Here is a 20,630-nt window from a genome sequence, read left to right on the forward strand (position 1 = left end):
TTAAGGCCACAAATCTAATGGCTTAAAAAAAATGTTAGTGTGTGCCTCTTACAGTGCCCAAGCACAGCGATACAAATCAACTCCTCTCCTTACACAAAAGTGACAACGGGCAGCAGTCAAATGAGACACGCCTGAATTAAGTTATGATATGGCAGAAAAAACATCTCTGTTTTTAAGATTCTGAAAGACAGATACTCACATAGAAAAGCAGTGTAGACTCTGAAATCATTTCAGAGGAACGAGATTTAAAAATAAGTAGGTCACATTACCTAATAGCTACATCTGATTTTTGTTTTTTTTTGTAGGATATTTATTCCTAAAGTCTTCTTTTCTTTCTTTTTCAGTTCACAGTATCTAACTTCTTCCTGCTTTACAGTTACTCTCAAATAGAAGGACCCTCATCTACATCATTCACTTGTAAATACAGGCATATTCGGAGAGAGGGGGAAAAACAGTGGTGTAAAGCATAGCAATCTAGAGAAGGCTGGAAGTAGCCATTCAGTTCTATGTCCCAGGGATACTGCTGCAAGGGGCACACCCACGGTCACTAGGTAAAGGTGGTGATCGCCTGTTTTGCCTCCGTTTTGAATTAACTCTTCCAGAGCTAGAGCTTGGGCCAGGTCACAGGGAGAAAACCGTAGTGGTAAGGTCTGTCTGACTTGTTTATAAAGCTGTGATTTTACCTCACTGTAACTAAGACCTGTATAGGTCACAAAGCTGTTGCTAAAATGATTCAACACCACCTCGCAAAATAACACATGCTTAGCTGAAAATACCGCGTCTATCATCATGGCTGATAGCACAGCAGGGGTTTTGCCAGCATAGCTACTTCCCCGGCCAAAATAGCTGTGTCATCAAAAACTGGTAGCACTGACCTGACTGAATTCCGAATTTCTGCTAGTGAGATAAAATTATAATAAAACAAAGCTTTCTAAAATTTACCTTAAGATGAACACTCTAAAATTAACGTTAAGGGCTAAAGTAGTTATCATACAATAAACTTAAATATGTCTCTTCTCAAAGCTTTCACTTCCAACTAGTTTATGTGAATTATTTCTTTCAAGGTTAAAAAGACTAAAAAAAAGGAACCTATTATCTTAGCATTTAGGTCACCTATTGCATTCTGTATACGTATTTTATACATCTCTCGTGGGGGTTCTCCTGCGGGTCCTAACAAAGACGACTTAAAACCAGCAAGAACAGCATCAGCAGGCTACAGTCAGTTATTACAAAAGCTGACACTCTACTGGGTTCACCTTAGAAACATCTGACAATTTGAAAGCTCTTTAAATTACCAGTGTAACTTTTAGGCTAACTTTTCTGCTACAGACACACCCGACTGTACATTCAAATGTTTGTAGAACTGAAGTTTCAGATCTTATATGAAATATGTTACGTTTATTTCAGACTTTGCAACTTTCCAATCCTACAGTCATTAAATGATAAATACTAAAACACACATCAGCAAAATAACTCATTCTGTGGTCAGTAGATTAATTTGAAAACCATTGCCATCCCATGCTGTTCCCTAGTGTAACAGTAAAAGTTAAAGAATTTGCATACAATACACATTTTCTGCTGAATAGACTGTACACCCCCTCTGTTTCAGTAATCATTTATGTTGATCCTATGCCAACGTTACTTAATTGGCATAAATCAAATTACTGCTGACTTATATTCCATATGAAGCAGGACTCAGTTCCTCTTTTAACTCTCGCACCATGCAGAGCAAGTTTATGCCAGCTGGTTTAGAAGCCCTGTAAGCAAGTCATTACGATTTGTATTAGAGATCTTCAAGGATAACAGGCTATTATCCTGCTTAGCAGCTGCTAAATGGTACTAATTACCAGCTGTAGACCACTGGCTGTGAGATTCTGTGCGTATAGCGGAATCCCAGAGTGTGTACAAGGAAGCAAACTGAAACCAGGCAACACAGAACAAACTAGAGACATTAGCTATCCATGAATTAATCCAAAATAGTCGTGCATGTGGCACACAAGTGACCAAAGCTATGAAAGAGATGTGTAGTTCCAGGAACATCTCACCACTCGATATATGCAGCTCAGGCACCCCTTACACAGGGTGTAGTCAGAGACAGTTTACATTGCCCTGAGCTGGTATGGGGAGCTAAACCAACTGAAGGCTAACCTTACGAAAGCTGGTTTAGCTCCCTGGCTCACTTCAAAATGATCGTAAAGACAGGAGGATAAAAGGACAGGACGGAAGCAGAGTAGGACTGAAGGGAGAGCAACCAATGGCATCCTCAATTTTAGCTTAAACTGTGTTGGAAACACATTTTGCAAGTGTTGTTTAATATTGTATGTGTCCTTAGGCTACTGTCAAAATTACGGCAGTGGCTCCAAGATGCCTGCATATTCCCTTTGCTTTCTTTGCATCAGTCCCATCCACTGTGCAACCAGGTAGATGAATGGGTCCAGCGAGCTGACACAGAATTTAACTGTTGATTTTGGGACGTGGTTCATTCTCTCTTGGATCAGTTTGCTGAACTGACTTCCTCTGCAGCCACACAATTACTAAATCCAATACAAGTGCATTCAGGGAGAGGAGTGGTAGGAACAGGATCATAAAAATATGAATAAAAATTTCTGAATTAGAAAATATCGCATTGGCAACATATGCAATGAGCATAGAGGTCTAATAGCATAAGCAAACAATTTATTGATATAATTTGATTCCCTAGTGAGAAAGGCACTGAACTCACAGAAGTAGTCCCCTACTTGTGTAACTACACTCTGGTGACAGTAAGAAGTACAATTTCAATTAAAACAGTATGACTAGAGTGATACAACTCTTTTTAGGCAAATGATGACACATACAGGGCCAGTACATGGTGTAATCAGTATAATATCCCCAAACTTTTAATAAACAGACAACTATAACTACATAAAAAATATAGAACTGATACATTTTAAAAAACATCATTTTAAGTGTTCCAAATAAAGATTATGGTGTGCTTTCTTTGGCAGATATCATTATCCAAAAGAGTTTTTATTCATCAGCTAAATACAACCTACATATTTATTTGATTTTATTTACACCTGCCTTGCTGTATCTACCAAATTCAAGCCAATTCCTTCTCAGATTTGGTATTTATGTGTTGCAGATACTCTGTAGATTTATATGGCTACAATCTGATTCTCCTTAAAATAACCTGTGTTCTAATTTTATCATTAAATAGGTGCTGGAAAAAGCCCACCAGGTACTAATGTACTGTCATTCATTAATAATACTTGCTTTTATCATACGGCGTAACTCTCAAATTACTACTCGCAAATCACATCGATCAGCCTGCTAGTTTTCCTTGTTTTTTTCCCTCTCCAGACTTCACACTCTTTCAGGTGATTTCCCTCTTCACATTTACAGACTTTTGAAAAAGAGAGAAGCTGGATTTTGATGTATACAGGTCACACAATTTTTATTTTTCAACAATGTCAGCATTCAGTCACAATCTTTTACAATTTTTCAAAACCAACTGAGAATCATAGAATCATAGAATGGTTTGGGTTGCAAGGGACCTCAAAGATCATCTAGTTCCAATCCCCCTGCCATGGGCAGGGACATCCTCCACTATACCAAGTTGCCCAAAGCCTCATCCAACCTGGCCTTGAACACTTCCAGGGATGGGGCATCCACAACTTCTCTGGGCAACCTGTTCCAGTGCCTCACCACCCTCAAAGTGAAGAATTTCTTCCTTATATCTAATCTAAATCTCCCCTCTTTCAGTTTAAAGCCATTGCCCCTTGTCCTATCACTACATGCCCTTGGAAAAAGTCCCTCTCCAGCTTTCCTGTAGGCCCACTTTAAGTACTGGAAGGCTGCAATAAGATCACCCCGGAGACTTCTCTTCTCCAGGCTGAACAGCCCCAACTCCCTCATCCTGTAGTATAATAAAATAACATATTAAAGAATAGAATAACATATTAATATGTTATATAACATATTAATAATATATTAATAACATATTAGCATGTTATAGAATAACATATTAAACTTTTCAGTGGTTCTTTTCTACTTCACAATGCACAGTCACACCTCTTAATTTTGTTTTTTTCCTAATACAATGCATGAGGTTTGCAAAGCCTAAGGATTCCTTGCACATATGGATAGCAGAACGCACATCCTCCTATTGGAGATGATGTAACAGGATCTGCTTTTCTTGTCAGCTCAAGGATGGGATCACCACTCACAGACACATCCAGAAAACTGAACTTCTGGAAAGAGTGTGGAGCTCCTCCTACTCTTCGCCTATCTGCAAAGCACAGCTGACTGAGAGACTGATCCATGAAATCTGGAGAGACTACCCTGTGTTGTACAAACAACCAGGATCACTGCAGGAAAGCAGATTATGGGATCCTTTACACGAGTCTCTCATACAAACATGAAGCTAAAAAGCACACATGCTGCATGAATCCTTTAGTTTGGGTAACCTCTTCCCAGTATTTCCTTACACCCTTATTCAGCACTTACTGCATTGATTGCAACATGCTGGTTGCCAAGTCCTTCTATTAGCTGATGTACTACGAACGACACTATGTACTACTATGGACACGTCCACAACTTGGTTAGTTGTCACAAGTCTTTACAGAAAAAAAAAATAGGTCTATTTTCTATATAGTTCTGTTTCCTGCCTGTGCATCTAGCTCAAAGAAGTTTTCATTCCTTATCACCTGTTTTCCAAAAATTAGATTTGGCTGAACTGCTGCATTCTTGAAATGCATTATACTTTTACTAGGGGTAATCCAAGCAGCTTATATCCACTAGTCTCCAAATCTCCTTTATTCTTCTCTAACTTTGAGTCAGCTCTTTCCATCCAAAGCACAGAGTCATGAACGATCTGACAGGTATAGCTATAGCTTCTCTCACATCTTGGCTCTCAAACTCCCAACCTTCAAAGAATTCTTACATGCTTGGCAAAGGGCAGGCTTGTCACATTTCACAATATAACACAACAACTTTGGCAACCTTTGTCCATTTCTGACAGTGTGGCTCAAATATTTCCTTTCACACTTGCCTGTTGTGTATTCTTTGCACAGACTAGGTGTCTTCCATCAAATAGCAAGGCAACTGTTAAGTGACCTAATGACACTGATAAGGATCTTGTCTCAACTAAATTTAATACATACTGGAATCTTTATTAGTCTCCCAACTAAGTTAATTCCCCTGATAGCTGATGGATGAGCTGGATGTTCAGCAAGGAGAGCAAAGTGCCTGCAGACAGGTCTGTGTAACCTCCTCCAGTTAGTGCTGCTCTGACTGCACAAGGTCAGCCTCCTGGAAACCATCTTGTTTCTACTCACTCTTATCCTACAGCTGTTTCTGTATGCTTGCAAATTCAGTGCATTCTGGCTAACATGTTCATTTCCCCACATGAATGACAGTAACCACCATCACCACTACACCAACAACAAACACCACCTGAAAAAATAGCAATGACCACATAATCACTCTAAGAACAACAGATCAGGTCTATAAAGCCAGCATGGAAGGAAAGAGTTATCGTAAACTTGAAGCTTATGACAAACATTTTCCTAAAACACCTCAGAACAAGCACAGGAAAACATCTTTTATGTGTCTGCTTTGAGGTAAGGCTATCACTGCTGAAGACTGCAGCAATGTAGACTTCATCTGATTTCAATGTTCAGTGTTTGAAATATAAAAATCATACAAGGACACAGGAGACTGAAATGACAGATTTATAACAATCCATCTAAATGCAGTTTCTAACTGAAGAGACAACCCTGAAGCACAAACAGCTCTTCATTCAGCATTGTCAAGCTCATAGATGGCTAGGCCTGCACACTAATCTTATGTAGGGTGAACCTACACTGGGTTATCAGTGAGCATTTGAGTATCTGGGGAATCTAGGATGAGAGACAGACCCTCTGCCTCATATTTCATACTTAATGCCTCTTCTTCAACACCAGTAAGCCTCTGGAAAGGCCAAACTATCATGCCAAAGCTGGGGCAACCAGTAAACTACAAAGCAAATTTTGCTTTACATATAAGTTATTTAAGTTTTTACAAGTATGGATTGTCACAATATGGCCAGCATGGAGATGGCAAAACTATACTCACACAGCACCTGCTATACTTACATCTTTTTCATAGCTTATGGAAAGCAAAAGTTTGACATAGAAGTTGATGGTTTAATTTGGCTTTGAAGTAGAATTAGCAATTGTTCCCCAAAGAAATCTCTCTGCTTTGCTTAGTCTGTTCTTGCACTACAATAATAAGAGCTGCCTTAGTTCAATACCTTGTTAGCTCAGTCCTCTTCAAAATTCGACACGATGTTGGACTACAGACATCCTGAGGTCCTTTCTAGCCTGATCGATTTTACAACTCTATTAATTCAGCAATCTTGATGTGAACAAGCAGAAGGAGCAACGGAAGAGTGCCTCTCAGTTCTGAGTCATACCACTGAGTCCATGTCCATGTGGAGCTACACAGTAGATTTGGGCTGCAACAACAAGCTAAAACTACAGATGCTCAAGCTTCCCAAGTGATATGCAATGCCACACCTTCTCATTTGCTCAATCTATGCATCTGACATGTACCTGGCACATAAAGCTGATAAATCAGGGAGAAGCCAGGGAGAACCCTGTGCTAGAAGTGCCTAAGTTACTAATAGACAAAGTTACTTAAGCTACCATTAGAGAAAGAGATGAGGACTAATCCAGGAGAACCTACATGTATGTTATCAAAGCCATATATACAGAGAAAGAGTGGAATAATAAACTAATGCCCATCTAAGCATCAGTGGAACTATATATACTTGAACTTTACATCTGTCCGTTTCTGTCCAACTTGTAGCATTCTAAATATTTGTGCCATAGGATTTTTAGGGAGAGGTCTAAAAGTAAAAGAAGTCCAACGTTCATCCCATATAGGAAGCAAGTGAAGCCAGTGAAGTTCAGATGGCGATCATTAAAAGGTTTGATAGCTCTTATAGGATACCCTCTTCATAGACTAAGAAAGCAAGCAGCAGTTCAAACTCACGCAGATGTTTCCAGCTTTAAGAAGACTTCAAGTCATCTTTTCTGCATTATCAATGGGTAAATGTAGAAGTCTAGAAAAGACTACCACTATATGCCGACAATAGTTGTGATTGCTAAAATCTAGAGCACAGACCCTAAGCTCAGTGATGTAGTGCTGCAGCTGTCATGTTTGCCTTTTGAGTCTGAATGTAATCAAAACCCTAAACAGTGCACAATGTGAGAAATTACCTCCTGCAACCATCTCATTGTTTGCCCTATAAAATGACAGCATGTACTGCTTCAAGGTCACATACACACTACTCTGTAATAGAGAGTCATCAGAAAGAAACATGGTAAGAAAGCAGTATGCAGCCCCAGGCTGACTGTCTGAATTCTACCTTGAATTCTACCTTGAACTTTTTAGATATGCTCAAAATCCTTGTTCAAAGCTACACATCTAGAAAAACTGCCAATTTCAACATAACTACTCACCTTCCCACCTCCATCTTTGATTCAATTCACACAGAAACACAAGCTAAACTATCCATTCCCTTGGATTAACTGAATGTATTCTTACAAGCTTCAGTTTCTCCGCTGTAATAACCTGTTACTGTAATGGCTGCAAATAACAGTAATCAAGAAAAATCAGTTGTCTCTTCATTATGTCATATAACCTTTTTACTCATTTCTCTCTCATAGATACAGAGCGTGTTCACTGTCCACTTGAAGCACAAAAGGTTTTAACAGCTAAAAAGCCTTGCAGAACAAGTTGATACCTCACTGTACTGAGAAAAAAGAATCCTCCAATTCACGTGTCAGAAAATAGAAAGATGACTGAAATAATAAGGAGTATATATACTTTCTGTTTAGAATTTTTATTGAGGAAGAACAATTGTTAGGCACAATACAAATAAATCACTGAATCATAGAATGGTTTGCGTTGGAAGGGACCTCAAAGGTCATCTAGTTCCAACCCCCCTGCCATTGGCAGGGACACCTTCCACTACACCAGGTTTCTCAAAGCCTCAGCCAACCTGGCCTTGGACACTTCCAGAGATGGGGCATCTACCACTTCTCTGGGCAACCTGTTCCAGTGCCTCGCCACCCTCAGAGGGAAAAATTTCTTCCTTAGATCTAATCAAAATCTCCCCTCTTTCAGTTTAAAGTCATTGCCTCTTGTCCTGTCACTATATACCCTTGTAAAAAGTCCCTCTGCCTCTCATATATTTGTTTTTTTACTGGGAAAGGTACTGCAATTCAGGCAGAAGGAAAAAGCAGAGTAACAGAAAAAGCGATTTAAAATAATAATGTGTTGCATTTAGTGTCTCTGACTATATTAATTTGATTCTACCTTCAGAGCTTCTAGAGAAGTTAGTCCACTTTGTTATTCCACTTCTCAAAACCTCCGAACAAAGTCCATTTTCCAAAAGCTCTGAACAAATGTTCTTCTCAATCTGACACTTAATATGACAGTGATAAACTAAAGTCTGTATGTTGCAGGATCCCAAAATAAGGTCTTTTCCCAGTCTTGTGTTTAAGTATTCCATTTTATCAACATTTCTCCAGTGCAACAATATAAGTGTATACCCTGCTGGAAAAAGCCTTCTAAAACTGAACAGAAAAATTGAAAACATTTTGAAGGAATTATTAAAGGTGCAGCTGACTTTTCATCAAGAACTGTATTATTGTTTAAAAAGTTTGTCTTTTTTTTTAAATAAAAAGGAAGTAGAAAAAGTTATTGATTTCTGTAGTTTCCCAGCTTAATTTCTACAATAGAGCAATCTGTGGTTGAAATGAAAATGCTAAGGTAAATTATATTGAAAGATGAATTCACAAAAGTTTCCCCTTTGTACTTATATATGATTGGAAATCAATCTGAAGCACAATAAATACACTGAAGAAGAAATCAGCTGCAAATTGCATGGGAAAGACTCTATTCATGCTATCTTTTTATATTACATGTCTAGGCTAGGGTCCTCTGTCATCACAGCAATCTTTCCTTTTAATTAGTGTGACTTATAACAGTATCCAGGGAATGTCAGCAGTACCTGCTGCTCAGTGGATGCCATCTTTCATTGAGAGAATAGGCTTCTGAATGCTGCCAATTCAGAGCCCTGCATCCCACTGCATGATGCTTGAAAATCAACTGTGGATCCCCTTTGAAATTAATAGGAAGAATGCCAGGTGCCAATTTGTTGGTTGTTAGCAGCCTAACGACCCTTTATTGGCATGACAGTGAATTTGTGAGTGATTAGTGCCAGAGCATGCTACAGTGGAAAACTTATTATTATTATATGGAAAGAAAAATCTTATGGAGATAAACACCAACATGGAATATAAATGAGCTTAATAGGCTTAAAATAAAAAAAGGATAGATACACATCTATAAAGGTTATCTGCTTAGACCTGATTACACTTTAAAAGTTGGATTCTTGTGTAGGGGTAATGGTCTTCTGAATATTTTTTCTTGACTTTTTAGTTCATGAAAGCCTTTTGAATTAGACTCTGATCATGTAAAGTCATGAAAAATTTACATACTGACTTGTCCCACTGAAGAAAAGCTTTATATCATAGTCCACCAAAATAAATAGTTGAGGATTTTGAAAACGTGTTCAAAGGGAAACAAGTAAAATTCTTCAGAAAATTTGGGTATTTTTACAAAAGTTTCCTTATAAATATTATGTTTTACACTTGTAATTGAGGTATTTAAAACTAATGATAATGAGTAATTTAAAACTATGATTTCTGGTTGACCAATCATAGAATGATTTGGGTTGGAAGGGACATTAAAGACCATCTAGTTCCAACCCCTGTGCCATGGACTGGGACACCTTCCACTACATCAGGTTGCTCAAAGCCTCATCCAGCCTGGCCTTGGACACGTGCAGGGATGGGGCATCCACAATTTCTCTGGGCAACCTGTTCCAGTGCTTCCAGACCAAATATGTTGTTGTTTGGATTTATAGGGTTAAGGTTCAAGAATAGACTTATCTACCTACAAAGTAAGCAACTCAATGCCTACATTTTAGAATTCTGCCATTCAAAGAAAAATCCAATAGCTAAGTTTCTTGAAACTCTGTATATTAGTAAGAAAAAGGCATACTTTTCAGAGAGGTAATCAAAAATTCCTTCTGGGTGATCTTAGAGACAACTAAAACCACCAAAAGGGAATTGCTAAGTTCAAACACATATCTCAGTCTTGATGTCTTCAGAACTTAAACATGTGAAATGAGGCTGTGAATAGTCTAGTACATACTCCGGTTTTGAAATCACAGTTAGTAGCAGAGATGATGACAACATCAAGGTTTTTGTACAACAGCTTACTATGCAGTTAACTTTCTACAGTTTATTATACTACAAGCAAGATCGCCTAGATTCAATTTGCCTCTCAGGCCCCTTTCCCCAGGAGAAAGCCATGCCAAGCTGGGCACTGCTTGAAAGACTTGAGGTGTGGGGCTGGGGAGAGAAGATGCAGTGGGAAAGAGAATTGCCTAAAATGGCTCTTGAAGCAACCCAGAGGCACAACCTGTAGGCCAGCAAAGATGGCCAGGTGACAGCTCCAACCTTAGTTTCGTGGAGAAAAGTAGGAAGCTGTAATTCCGTTTGATGGTAAAACAGATGAATTAGATTCGGTGTGAATCCCCCTAATAGGTGGGGAACTCAAAATGCAGGGATGATTTGTCTTTAGTTCCCTACTTGGTATAGGCAGAGGATAGCTGTTCATATCAAGGCAGTTCTGGGCACGTGCAGAAACAAAAACTGCAGCTGAAAACAAATCAGGGAGATTTGAGGGCCGAGAGAAAAGTAGCCAGGGAATGGAGGAACTCCTGCGGTTAGGCAGCCCACAGGGAGAACAAAAGGGCTAGAGAAAATCTACACCATTAAGCGTACCCTTCACTTTTTGGATATATTATACCTTTCTCTGTGAGGTTTTTTTTCCAATTAAGTAAGTGTTGTATGTTAGGAATTGTACATATTTTTATCAACAAAAAATAGTTTAACATTCAGTTCTCATCTCAGCTTTACCAAATTACTAAAAATGTAAACACGTACAAAAAAGCAAAAAGCACATATGGAATCCTGTAGGAATTCAAATGTATTCAAATTTCATCTCTCCCTTTGATTTTATGATTGCTTTTGAAATGGGCTGCTTTAATTACTTAACATCTGTTATCCAATAACTAAAGGCATTATGTTTCCCTGCGTCATAACAAAGAGATGCCTTGTGTGGCTGAATTCAGCACACATGGAGCTAAACAAGGTAAACAACCATGCTGAACCTATAGCACTGAAGGTTTGCTCAGTTTTGAAATGTGCCTCTATCTTTCAGGTCTTCGAAACAGCTTCTTCATCAATGAGTGGACCGAGATGGTTGATTGATGCTTCATTTTTCTGTATATGGAGCTGATTAAATCACTGGCAGCGTGTCTGACAGTCAGCTGCATCAGTGTCTTCCAAAGTTACAGACATGTGAGTTCCAAATACAGAAGGCATGTACTTGTCTGTCTTGTGGATGTATTGTCTCACAATATACATTTTTCTTCCTTTGCAAGAGCCCCAATTGGGCAAAATTTTGTGCACTTCATTAATTTCATATGCTCTGAATAGTCTATTAATTTCACTATTCAGTGTTTAGTGTTCATGTCTCTTAAGGATTGGACAATAAATATTAAATTGTATAAATTATCATATGTATGTATTGTGATTTCTTCTACAATAGTTCCTAGTAAATCAACGTTTGCCAATAGTCACTTTTAGATTATCATCTAATGCACAGATTTTTCCTCTGATTCAAAGGAAATTAAAAAATCCAAATTCAATCCAAAATAGCCCTGTACAGGCAAACCTCCCTGTTATTACATATATAGTGAATTTCATACGCTTTCCCAGTAGGGAAAAAAAAAAGAAGACATTTAGATGAAGTTTAGAGTGACAGCAAGTAGTAACCTAACATTAAAATACATTAAATAATATTGAAATAAAGCACTATAAAATTTGAGAAATCTATTTATGTTTTAAATTTTAAAAAGGACTGAGCATGGTAAGGATATACAGAGTATATAATCCCTCAAATACATTTTAGCTGCCCTGTAGTGCTGTTTCAAATGTTCTTGACTATGCTGTGTTTTAAAGTCCTCAAACTGAGATTAGATTAAATTGATATTTTTTTTTGTCCCTCTTCATGACATCACTATGTAGCAAATTACTATTTGGTATAATTTGTCTTGTTTCCTATCAATATAGGTTTTGATCCAAGATTTCAATTTTTTGTTTTAGAGGCTTTCTTTCGTCATTAAGGTTTACACATGCATATGAAACACACTATAACCATTTGCCATTTTATCCTGCTCAGGGGGCAATGATTGGTGAAAGTGAGGAAGTTTCCCAAAAGGAAGTGTAAAGTCAAGGACACAAAGGAAACTATGAAAAACTACTCAGATTACACCATCTAATCCTAATTCACCAACTGTGTTTATCCTTCTGGCCTTTAAACTCTTAGTGTAACACATGGTTATATACACGGTAAAAAAACTCATGCATTTAATATTTTTCATAATATCACTTACAAAATTTTACCCCTGCCTCTTCATAAGGCTGTAGCTGAGACAAAGAGTATACAAAAGAAATGCTAATTAAAGTATCTTTGGGAGGAGAAAGGGATGAAAGAAGCTGATACTAAATATTAATCATAAGAAATAATGCAGGAAGATTTTAAAAGGTGGAAGTAAACAAGAGTGGGTTATTTTAATTTGAGGTGGCATAGATGATTGACCTGAACTTTCTCACAGAGGTCCTTCTCTTTTCAAGAGTTGCCTTTTTTTAAACACAAGATGGGGGATTTTTCCTAATTTAAGGAAACTGGCTTAATAATAGACCCAACTTCGCGGATTTAATGCTACACCTATTTTTCACCTCTTTCCTAAATATTAAGCATAATAATATATTTTATTACTTTGTCTTTCTGTACATCTGTTCTATTACTGCAATTCTCTGTCTTTAGTAAACATACTCTTTTATCTTTCAGTCTTGTCTAGTAGCAAAGACGCTTCTGAACTACTGACACACAGAAAAGCAATGCTCATCCACGGCTTTGGTGAATTTTAAAAACAAGGCATTGCCACGCTCAGAACCTCCCATTCTAACCACTCATGCCAGCACGTGCAACGAGTACAATCAGAGAAGCTGCCTGCAATCAGTTTGAGAAGAAGAGGTGTCATCGAACATCTAAAAAGGCAGGCTGAAAGTCAGAATCCCAAGGGCAGACAGGTTAACTGAATATATTCCCACTCTGCTTAATTATAAAAATGTTTGCGATTAATAGTCTACATTACAGACTCTCGGTGGTCTTCGTTCCTCAGCCTCTTTCTCCAGTTTGCTACCGGACAACAGGCTTCACCTAATGCAGTCTTACGTTCACAAACCTGCTGCTGCTGCCTGTGTCCTGGCTCTTCCAGCTTTTTAAAAATGCTGCTGGCAACTCTTTAACTTGATCTCTGAGGATGAGCAATTTGGCAACTCTTAAACTTGGATCAGCAAGTTCAGCCTGATATGTTTGCCAGACACAGGCAGTGCAACCCACTGTTTTCCAGAACAACTTGTCTGCAACCAACCAAGCTGTTGGTACTGGAAAAAGATACAATGGTAAAGCAATACACAAGCCTATTGTCTAAGAAATAAAAATAAGAAGTCGGTTAGCAGATTTTGAAACAATGCAAGGAAATAATAAAAATTGTGGTTTACTTCAGCTCAGTTTCAGCCTGTTTTCTGTTTCTTTTTTTTTTTTTTAATAGAAACGGTCACTATAACATCTTTGACACCTTCTCCTAACTATTGAAAGATAATGGTCAGCTCATCTGCCACCTCAAATTAAAGACACATTCTTCTTTTGAATAGATTTTGTTTTCCCTTCCCCTGGGCCCTTTTTATAACCCAAAGTTGTTAAGATGCAAATTACACTCCAGCACCAGCCCCACCTGTACCCCCTTTATGCTTCCTTATACACTCTTTTAATTAATGAAACAGAAATTTATCATAATTCTGTACATTATACAGCGCTCACAAAAAATAACTAATAATACTAAAACCTGCCATTATATCAATTATACCTATCCTCTCAAATATCATGATACTATCAAATGTGACAATAGCATTAAATCTGTCAAACGGCTCGAGCGAGGTACTGGCATCACAGGTGGGAACTGAGATGGGATCCTTGGTTTTTACCCTACACTAAGCAACTACACTGCAGCCAATCTTCTGGGGCTAGGACCCAGTCCTGGATGGCCTCCCCTGGCAGTGGACACTAGAGCAAAAGTAGGATATTGGTATCTTCTGCTTTTGAAACCACCTTTCCCGGGCATCCCCCAGCACGAGAAGGGAGAACAAGACCATCCCCAGCCTCTGCATCCTACTGCTAAAGGCCAAGGGCCGCGTCGGTAGCTCTGCAGGGTTAGGCAGAAGTCCAGGCAGAATTGATGTGGGCTGAGTAAAACACCGAGTCAGGCTTAAGCTCCAAGTAAAGGGCCCAGAATCGTCGTTAAAGATGCAGCATTAGAGCTAAACACTCTCTCACTTTGGTATTGCGGCTATTTAGAATCACAATGCTGCCACAGAATCGGCATATTGCCCATCAAAAGGATGAGACGGGCTTTAATTAGGTTTAGGGAATCTGCATTTCCCTTTTCAAATGCTGATTTTCACTCTTTTGTCTCAAGACTGAGTTGCTGGCTCTCTGGACTTCCTACCCTGACCTTCCTCGCCCTGCCAGCATGGCAGACCTTATGGTATACACGATGACTACATCACAACTTACAGTTTTCATAACAAAAGATACTATATGTACAGAATTTCTAACAGTCCTATGAGTTGGGTAATGTCGCAGGATTTCTGAAATTCTGGGTTACAGAATGTAACAAAAGATGACTGAACCTAAACCCACTGCTTTAGTTTCCCCCCTCTGTTAGATTTCAGGTACAGGACTGTCACATTCACTTTTAGCTCCTGTTTTCATTATGGCAAGTTTATCTAACAGTTCACGCTTAAAAAATCACCTTTTTCAGAGCAGCCACTGTTTCCCATTGTTGTCAGTGGCAGTAACTCCACCATTGCTTCAGGAAGGATGCATATTCCTTACTCTCAAGAGGCCAAAATACCGAAATCCGTTCGGCATGACTACCTTGTATTTGAAGCAGATTTTTGGGCTCAGATTCACTCAGTTTATTTCCTGATTGCTCAGTTCATTTCTTAATTGCTTGTACATGAGCCTAAGCTGATGTGCAGGCTCAGCAAATAATGGAGTTATGTGTATCAGAGGAGAAAATCTGAGTGCAGGCTAATCCTAAGTGTAGGTGCAAGCACGCCTGTCTCGCAGTGGGAAGGAATGGGATGCAGAAGCCTGCTTGGCTACATTTCCTGATTTGCAGTAAAATTATGTGACTGATGTCAGCAGGACAAATGTCCTGCTGTCCATTATTAATAGGGATTTAACATCTCATAGAACGAAGCTATACCAGATTTAAAGGCAAATGAACTACAGGTATTCCCTTGCCAGTAGCAGAGATGTACAAAACCAGTGTCAGAAAACACAGGGCGCTCACTTATTCACCAGCTTTGGCTTCCATAGGTGTCATCACTGAGAACGACAGTTGCAAAATCTCTCAAAATGCCCACAGTTAGTAGTGTGGGTGAATGTGGCCCGTCAACAGCACTAAAAAGCATATTACTTTAAAAAAGAGAAACTGCAGGAAGCTGCAGGGAGAAAGAAGGAGGATTTCCCTTCAATCTTGCTAGGTCAGGTAAAAAAGCAAATTTCAGTTAGGAACAATAAAAAGATAATTTAAAATGCCTCCAACCAGAACAAAGATACAACATTTTCCTAGGCTTTAACTTCATGAGAAATATAACGAGCATATATTTCATTTCTAAACTTGAGACAAAGCAGGTCACTGGCAAAAATTTCTAGAAGCCCACTCTAAAATGAATTTTAATGCAACTAATGATCACACCTATTAGCATGCAGTATCAGAGATGCATTTTGTGACCAGTAGCAGCTGCTATAGTAATTTGGAGAAGATATATTGCATTCTTCATGAATAACAAAGACAATGAATTCTTAAGAGTGAAATTCCAATTAGACTCAGGTGTGAAATGTCTCTGCACTAGCCACATTACAAATTCATCTTTACATGTATTCATGTTATACAATTTATCTCACCTGGAAGACTACACTACTTGTCACCATTTCCAAATGTGCTGTCAAGCCTATATAGTTTATAATACTCCATAAGAAAGGAGGCCCTGCACTTCACTTATACTTTTTGTATTTCCTTTATAGAACTACAAAACATCCCTCTCCCGTTGTCTTTTACACCTATAGAATGGGTGCTCTTTCTTGATGAATTATTATCAGTTGCGTTCAAACTTGTTCAGATGTAAGCATTGCTTTGTCACTCTCATAGGTCTTCATTTCCTCCTTTTTAATCACTCTCTATAATTCCTCCTGGTTTTGTTGCTCTTCCATGAGCTCCATGCAATGTATCCACGTTTTCTACTTAATCAGTATGTAACTGACATAAGTTGTTTATAAGCAGACCCCAAACCGAGTAAACCTACTCCAGGATTCATTAACAAATAGGATTTTGCTGCAGTCTCAGAGGAGGACAAGACAGTCAAATGGACTGTGGGTGAGTCTACTCTTCTATAATTCAGTTGCTATATACTCTCTTCAAAGGGTAAAACCAGAAGAAAACTGCATGAATCCCAGAATTTTAGCCTTGAGATTTTCAGTTTCATTTTACAAAAAAAAAAAAAAACACACTCTGAAAGCTGTGAAGCTTGAGGACTTATAAGCACTTCGAACTCAAGGATCATGAAAACAGTACAAAAACATTTACGTTTTCACAAAATTGACTCCGTCTATGTGTATCCAATTATTTAACTTAAAGTATCCAGGTTGCACAGTCCTATTCTTGGACACCACAGTTGGCCCATACATCCTAAACAGCAAGATCAAGATTGTTCACAGCTGTGTGAGTTACATTATACCTCGAGTGGAATTAATGTCTTCAAAGCCATTGCACTTCGAGCTCACAAAATTAATTACTGCAAGGAAAGGTGTCATAGAATCATAGAATGGTTTGGGTTGGAATGGACCTTAAAGATCATCTAGTTCCTAATAATCTATTTGAGTACTGAATATGTTGCAACACACCTTTACACTTGTTATTAAATATCTTATTATAAACAAAATGTCTAGTTTAAACATTAAATTATCTCTGAAAAAGTAAAGACATTCAAACTGCATTAAAATATCCTCCTGCTGATTATTAATGTTTAGTAAACAAAAGTGAATTTGCTGAGTTCTCATCTTGATTACTTTCAGCATTTATTCCCAAATATACAATATTCAGATCAGTCTGAATCCCATTTTTACATAGGATGACAACTTATCTTCATATAGTAGAAGGGGTTTTATTCTGAGTCATTAAGTTATTATTACTAATTCATGTTAAGGTACTTCTCCGCTACTTACTTGCATTGAGCTACTTTTTAAACAATGCTTGTTCAACGCCCAGTTTTTCCAAAGAGAAGCATTTTTTAAAAACTTATTACTGAATTTGAGCCTATTTGGGAATGCTGTTGATTACTGAGCACACTGTGCAGTAAAAGCCAGATCCTGGAGACCAGACATGGATTTACAGAAAGAAAGGAAGACTGACAGGCTGCTAAAACTTGTCTCCTGCCTTTGTTTGCTCAACTCAGTATTATAACCTCTTTCTCAGTTCCCCAAGCTGTTTTACCAAAAGCAGGGCGCTGAAGAGATGATGTGATATTTGAAGAGCCAGGAAATGTGTGCTTATTCCCATCTGTAGCCTTATACTGCAGTCATTTCTGCCTTAGGACCCAGTGAAGGGGAGGGTTCAGATCTTCTTTTTCACACCAGAGTTGTATTTACTCCAGATAAAGTTGATGTGAAACTGCAGTGAGGTGGAGGATACTCCATGCAATTAGCAGGATCCATCACAATTAACGTACTGGCTGTATATACCCATTAGTAAATAGTGATGTGTAATATGAGTGATGAATGTTGAATGACTGACTGAAATAGGAATAAATAGACAATAGAAACAGCTTTTTGGCTTTGTTGCCAAAAGCCTGACTTCCCCAACTATACCTGTTTCAGAGGGATTATTTCAGCCTATGTCTAGCCTGGCCTTATGGATTGAAAACCCACTACTGTTTGGAGGCATAAGATCTACTTCCAGAGCACATCTTCCAGTTCAGTTTTGTCTGAAAGGAATCTAGTTTGCATGCTCCACAAAGCAAGATCAAACACAGTAAATGGATATGATATTTACTACAAAAGCATATGTCTAATTTGAATGCAGATACATTCACTAAGAAGTCATGGTTGGATGTTCCACTCAGCAACAATAGTAGAAGAGCAGCTTTTATGTGTATGAGCCTCAATTATTTTAATTTTTTTTTTAATTTTTTGTTTTATTGGCTCATATGATAACGTTTCTTAGTATAGCATTATTGAGCTCAGTGAACAGGCTCTGGGGACATTTGGCTAAAATCACAACAGGTGCTTGCAGGCCCTCAAACTGCTTGAAGACAACAATCAAAAACTTTTTCAGAGTCCTGTGAAAGGACCACAGGCATCAAATTCAGGATAGTGTTGTTAGTTCTTCTGGGGTTATCCACAGGCTATTTGAGATCCTTGCTTCTGGGACCTATTTTATCCGTTTGAAGTGCAGGACACCATCCTTGTTTTTCCCCCACCTTACTTACCCCTGCCTGGGGAATCTTCTCTTTATGCTCATGCTATTCAGCCGTAGCAGCTGCTGAACTTTCTGTTCTGATTCGGGTGCAGCTCAAGGCCAAGTACTGGCAACACAAGAGACTCCTGATGTTCCATCACCACTCCAAAGAGCAAGCTACATTTCTTCAGTGTAAATGTCAAAAGTAGCCTCAAGTGTCTGACTTTTACAGAATGCTAAAAGTCGTATCTAGTATTCTGCATGGTTTTTAGAGGAAGTTGGGAGCTATGGGAACATGGAGGAAGATCTTCACTTATAATCTCTGTACTTTTACACACCGGGAGAGTGGAATAAAATGTTGTGAATTATATTTGTAACTTAGTTATAAAAGTTGCCCTGGGAACTCACTTGAAGAGCTCTTTGATTTGTTTCCTGTACAGATATAAACATGTGTGACTATACGTCAGTGATAAGCCATGATAATTAGAGCAAACACTCCCTAAAATGAAGATTCAAGAGTGAGTAAAAAACCCATACCTAATTAAACTGATAAAAATTAGAAGAAACTTGTCAATTCGTTTGCGTGATGTGACTCTGTTTCAGAGCCTCCCTTACTCAGGTAGTTTTGTGCAAATGTGATTACAAAGAGCTGCCATAAAATCTGTCTGCAAAGGGGTTGCTAAAAGCATTGCATCAGTTCTTTTCTTATATCCCTCCCACACAACAGTATAGGAATTCCTGGGGACTTCTAAATTTTGAGAGATCCTTACTGTAAGGTTTGATTCCATTTTGAGGAGTAAATCATGAAATTCCTCAGAATACTACTGGCTACACCAGGGATTCAAACAATGCCAAGAAACTACAAACAGAACCCCTGAAATGTGGATAAAAATTTCAAAAGGACATAAACATCATTTCACAACCAGAGAGATGACCCAATGTCTGGTGTGACCACAGGACAACACCATCTCATTGCTCTAGCCAGGCCAGTGTCACTAATAGCAGCATTAATTACTCCAGATTTTAGCTAAAAACGAGAAAATAACTTTCAAAGTAACTTGTGTTAAATTCTACGGCTTATATATCTCTAGGTATGTAAGAGGCCATATGTAATGATGGTCATAGTCCTTACTGGTTTTGAAACACATTAGTTTATACATGTATTAACCTCAGAATAAATTTATTACGTTCCTGAACTTTCATCCTCTATACCTTAATCATTTCAGTAACAAGTTATAGTACGTTGTGTGCAATACATGCCTGTATATTCTATTACAACAGTCACTTTATGATTACTATTATGTAAAATTGTGCTTTTCTTAAAGATAGGTAAGCAGAACAGGGACACTTTTCCTCTGAAACTTTTAGCTATACAGAACAAAAAATGTATTTCAACATTACTAAGTACCTTCTTTATCATCATGATGTATGATCGCATCCTGTATCATATCAGCAAGATTAAAACGAACTCGATGACTCTTTCCATGTTTCAGTTTTTTCACGTAGCCCTCCCGTTTCTGGAAAGCTTTTTCTCGCTCGTAATATGCCTTTATTTGGTCACAGCGCATCCGCTTCACCAGCCGCTGCCGCTGGCCGAGAGGGAGGGACTCCAGTAAGCACTGCTCAATTTCCATCTCATGGGACCGAAAAACATTACATAGCTGGAAACAGCCTGTAAGAAATTAGACATAAACACATTTAGATCATGCAACAATTTTCTTGTTGTCCTTGCTAACCATGTGTAAGTCTATCATGTGAGCTCCTCCTACTCGACCAATGCTGACTATATAGAGTACATATCATTTTCATTTACTTTTTGGAAACAACACATAACTAATTCCATTAAATCACTGACGCATTTTTTAAAAGCTAA

General features: G+C 38.3%; 1 protein-coding gene across 1 annotated transcript in view; it reads right to left on the reverse strand.

Annotated features, from left to right (window-relative positions):
* Positions 1–20,421, reverse strand: part of MYO16 (myosin XVI) — a 296,257-nt gene extending 275,836 nt beyond the window's left edge. The window contains exon 1 of the mRNA XM_086610862.1: positions 20,166–20,421. Coding sequence (XP_086466988.1) covers positions 20,166–20,391 — 226 coding nt within the window. The 5' untranslated portion in view covers positions 20,392–20,421. The remainder of the gene's footprint in view (positions 1–20,165) is intronic.
* Between the last annotated feature and the right edge of the window lie 209 nt (positions 20,422–20,630).

The sequence above is a fragment of the Tauraco erythrolophus genome, chromosome 1, assembly GCF_009769465.1.
Source record: "Tauraco erythrolophus isolate bTauEry1 chromosome 1, bTauEry1.pri, whole genome shotgun sequence".
Lineage (NCBI taxonomy): Eukaryota > Metazoa > Chordata > Aves > Musophagiformes > Musophagidae > Tauraco > Tauraco erythrolophus.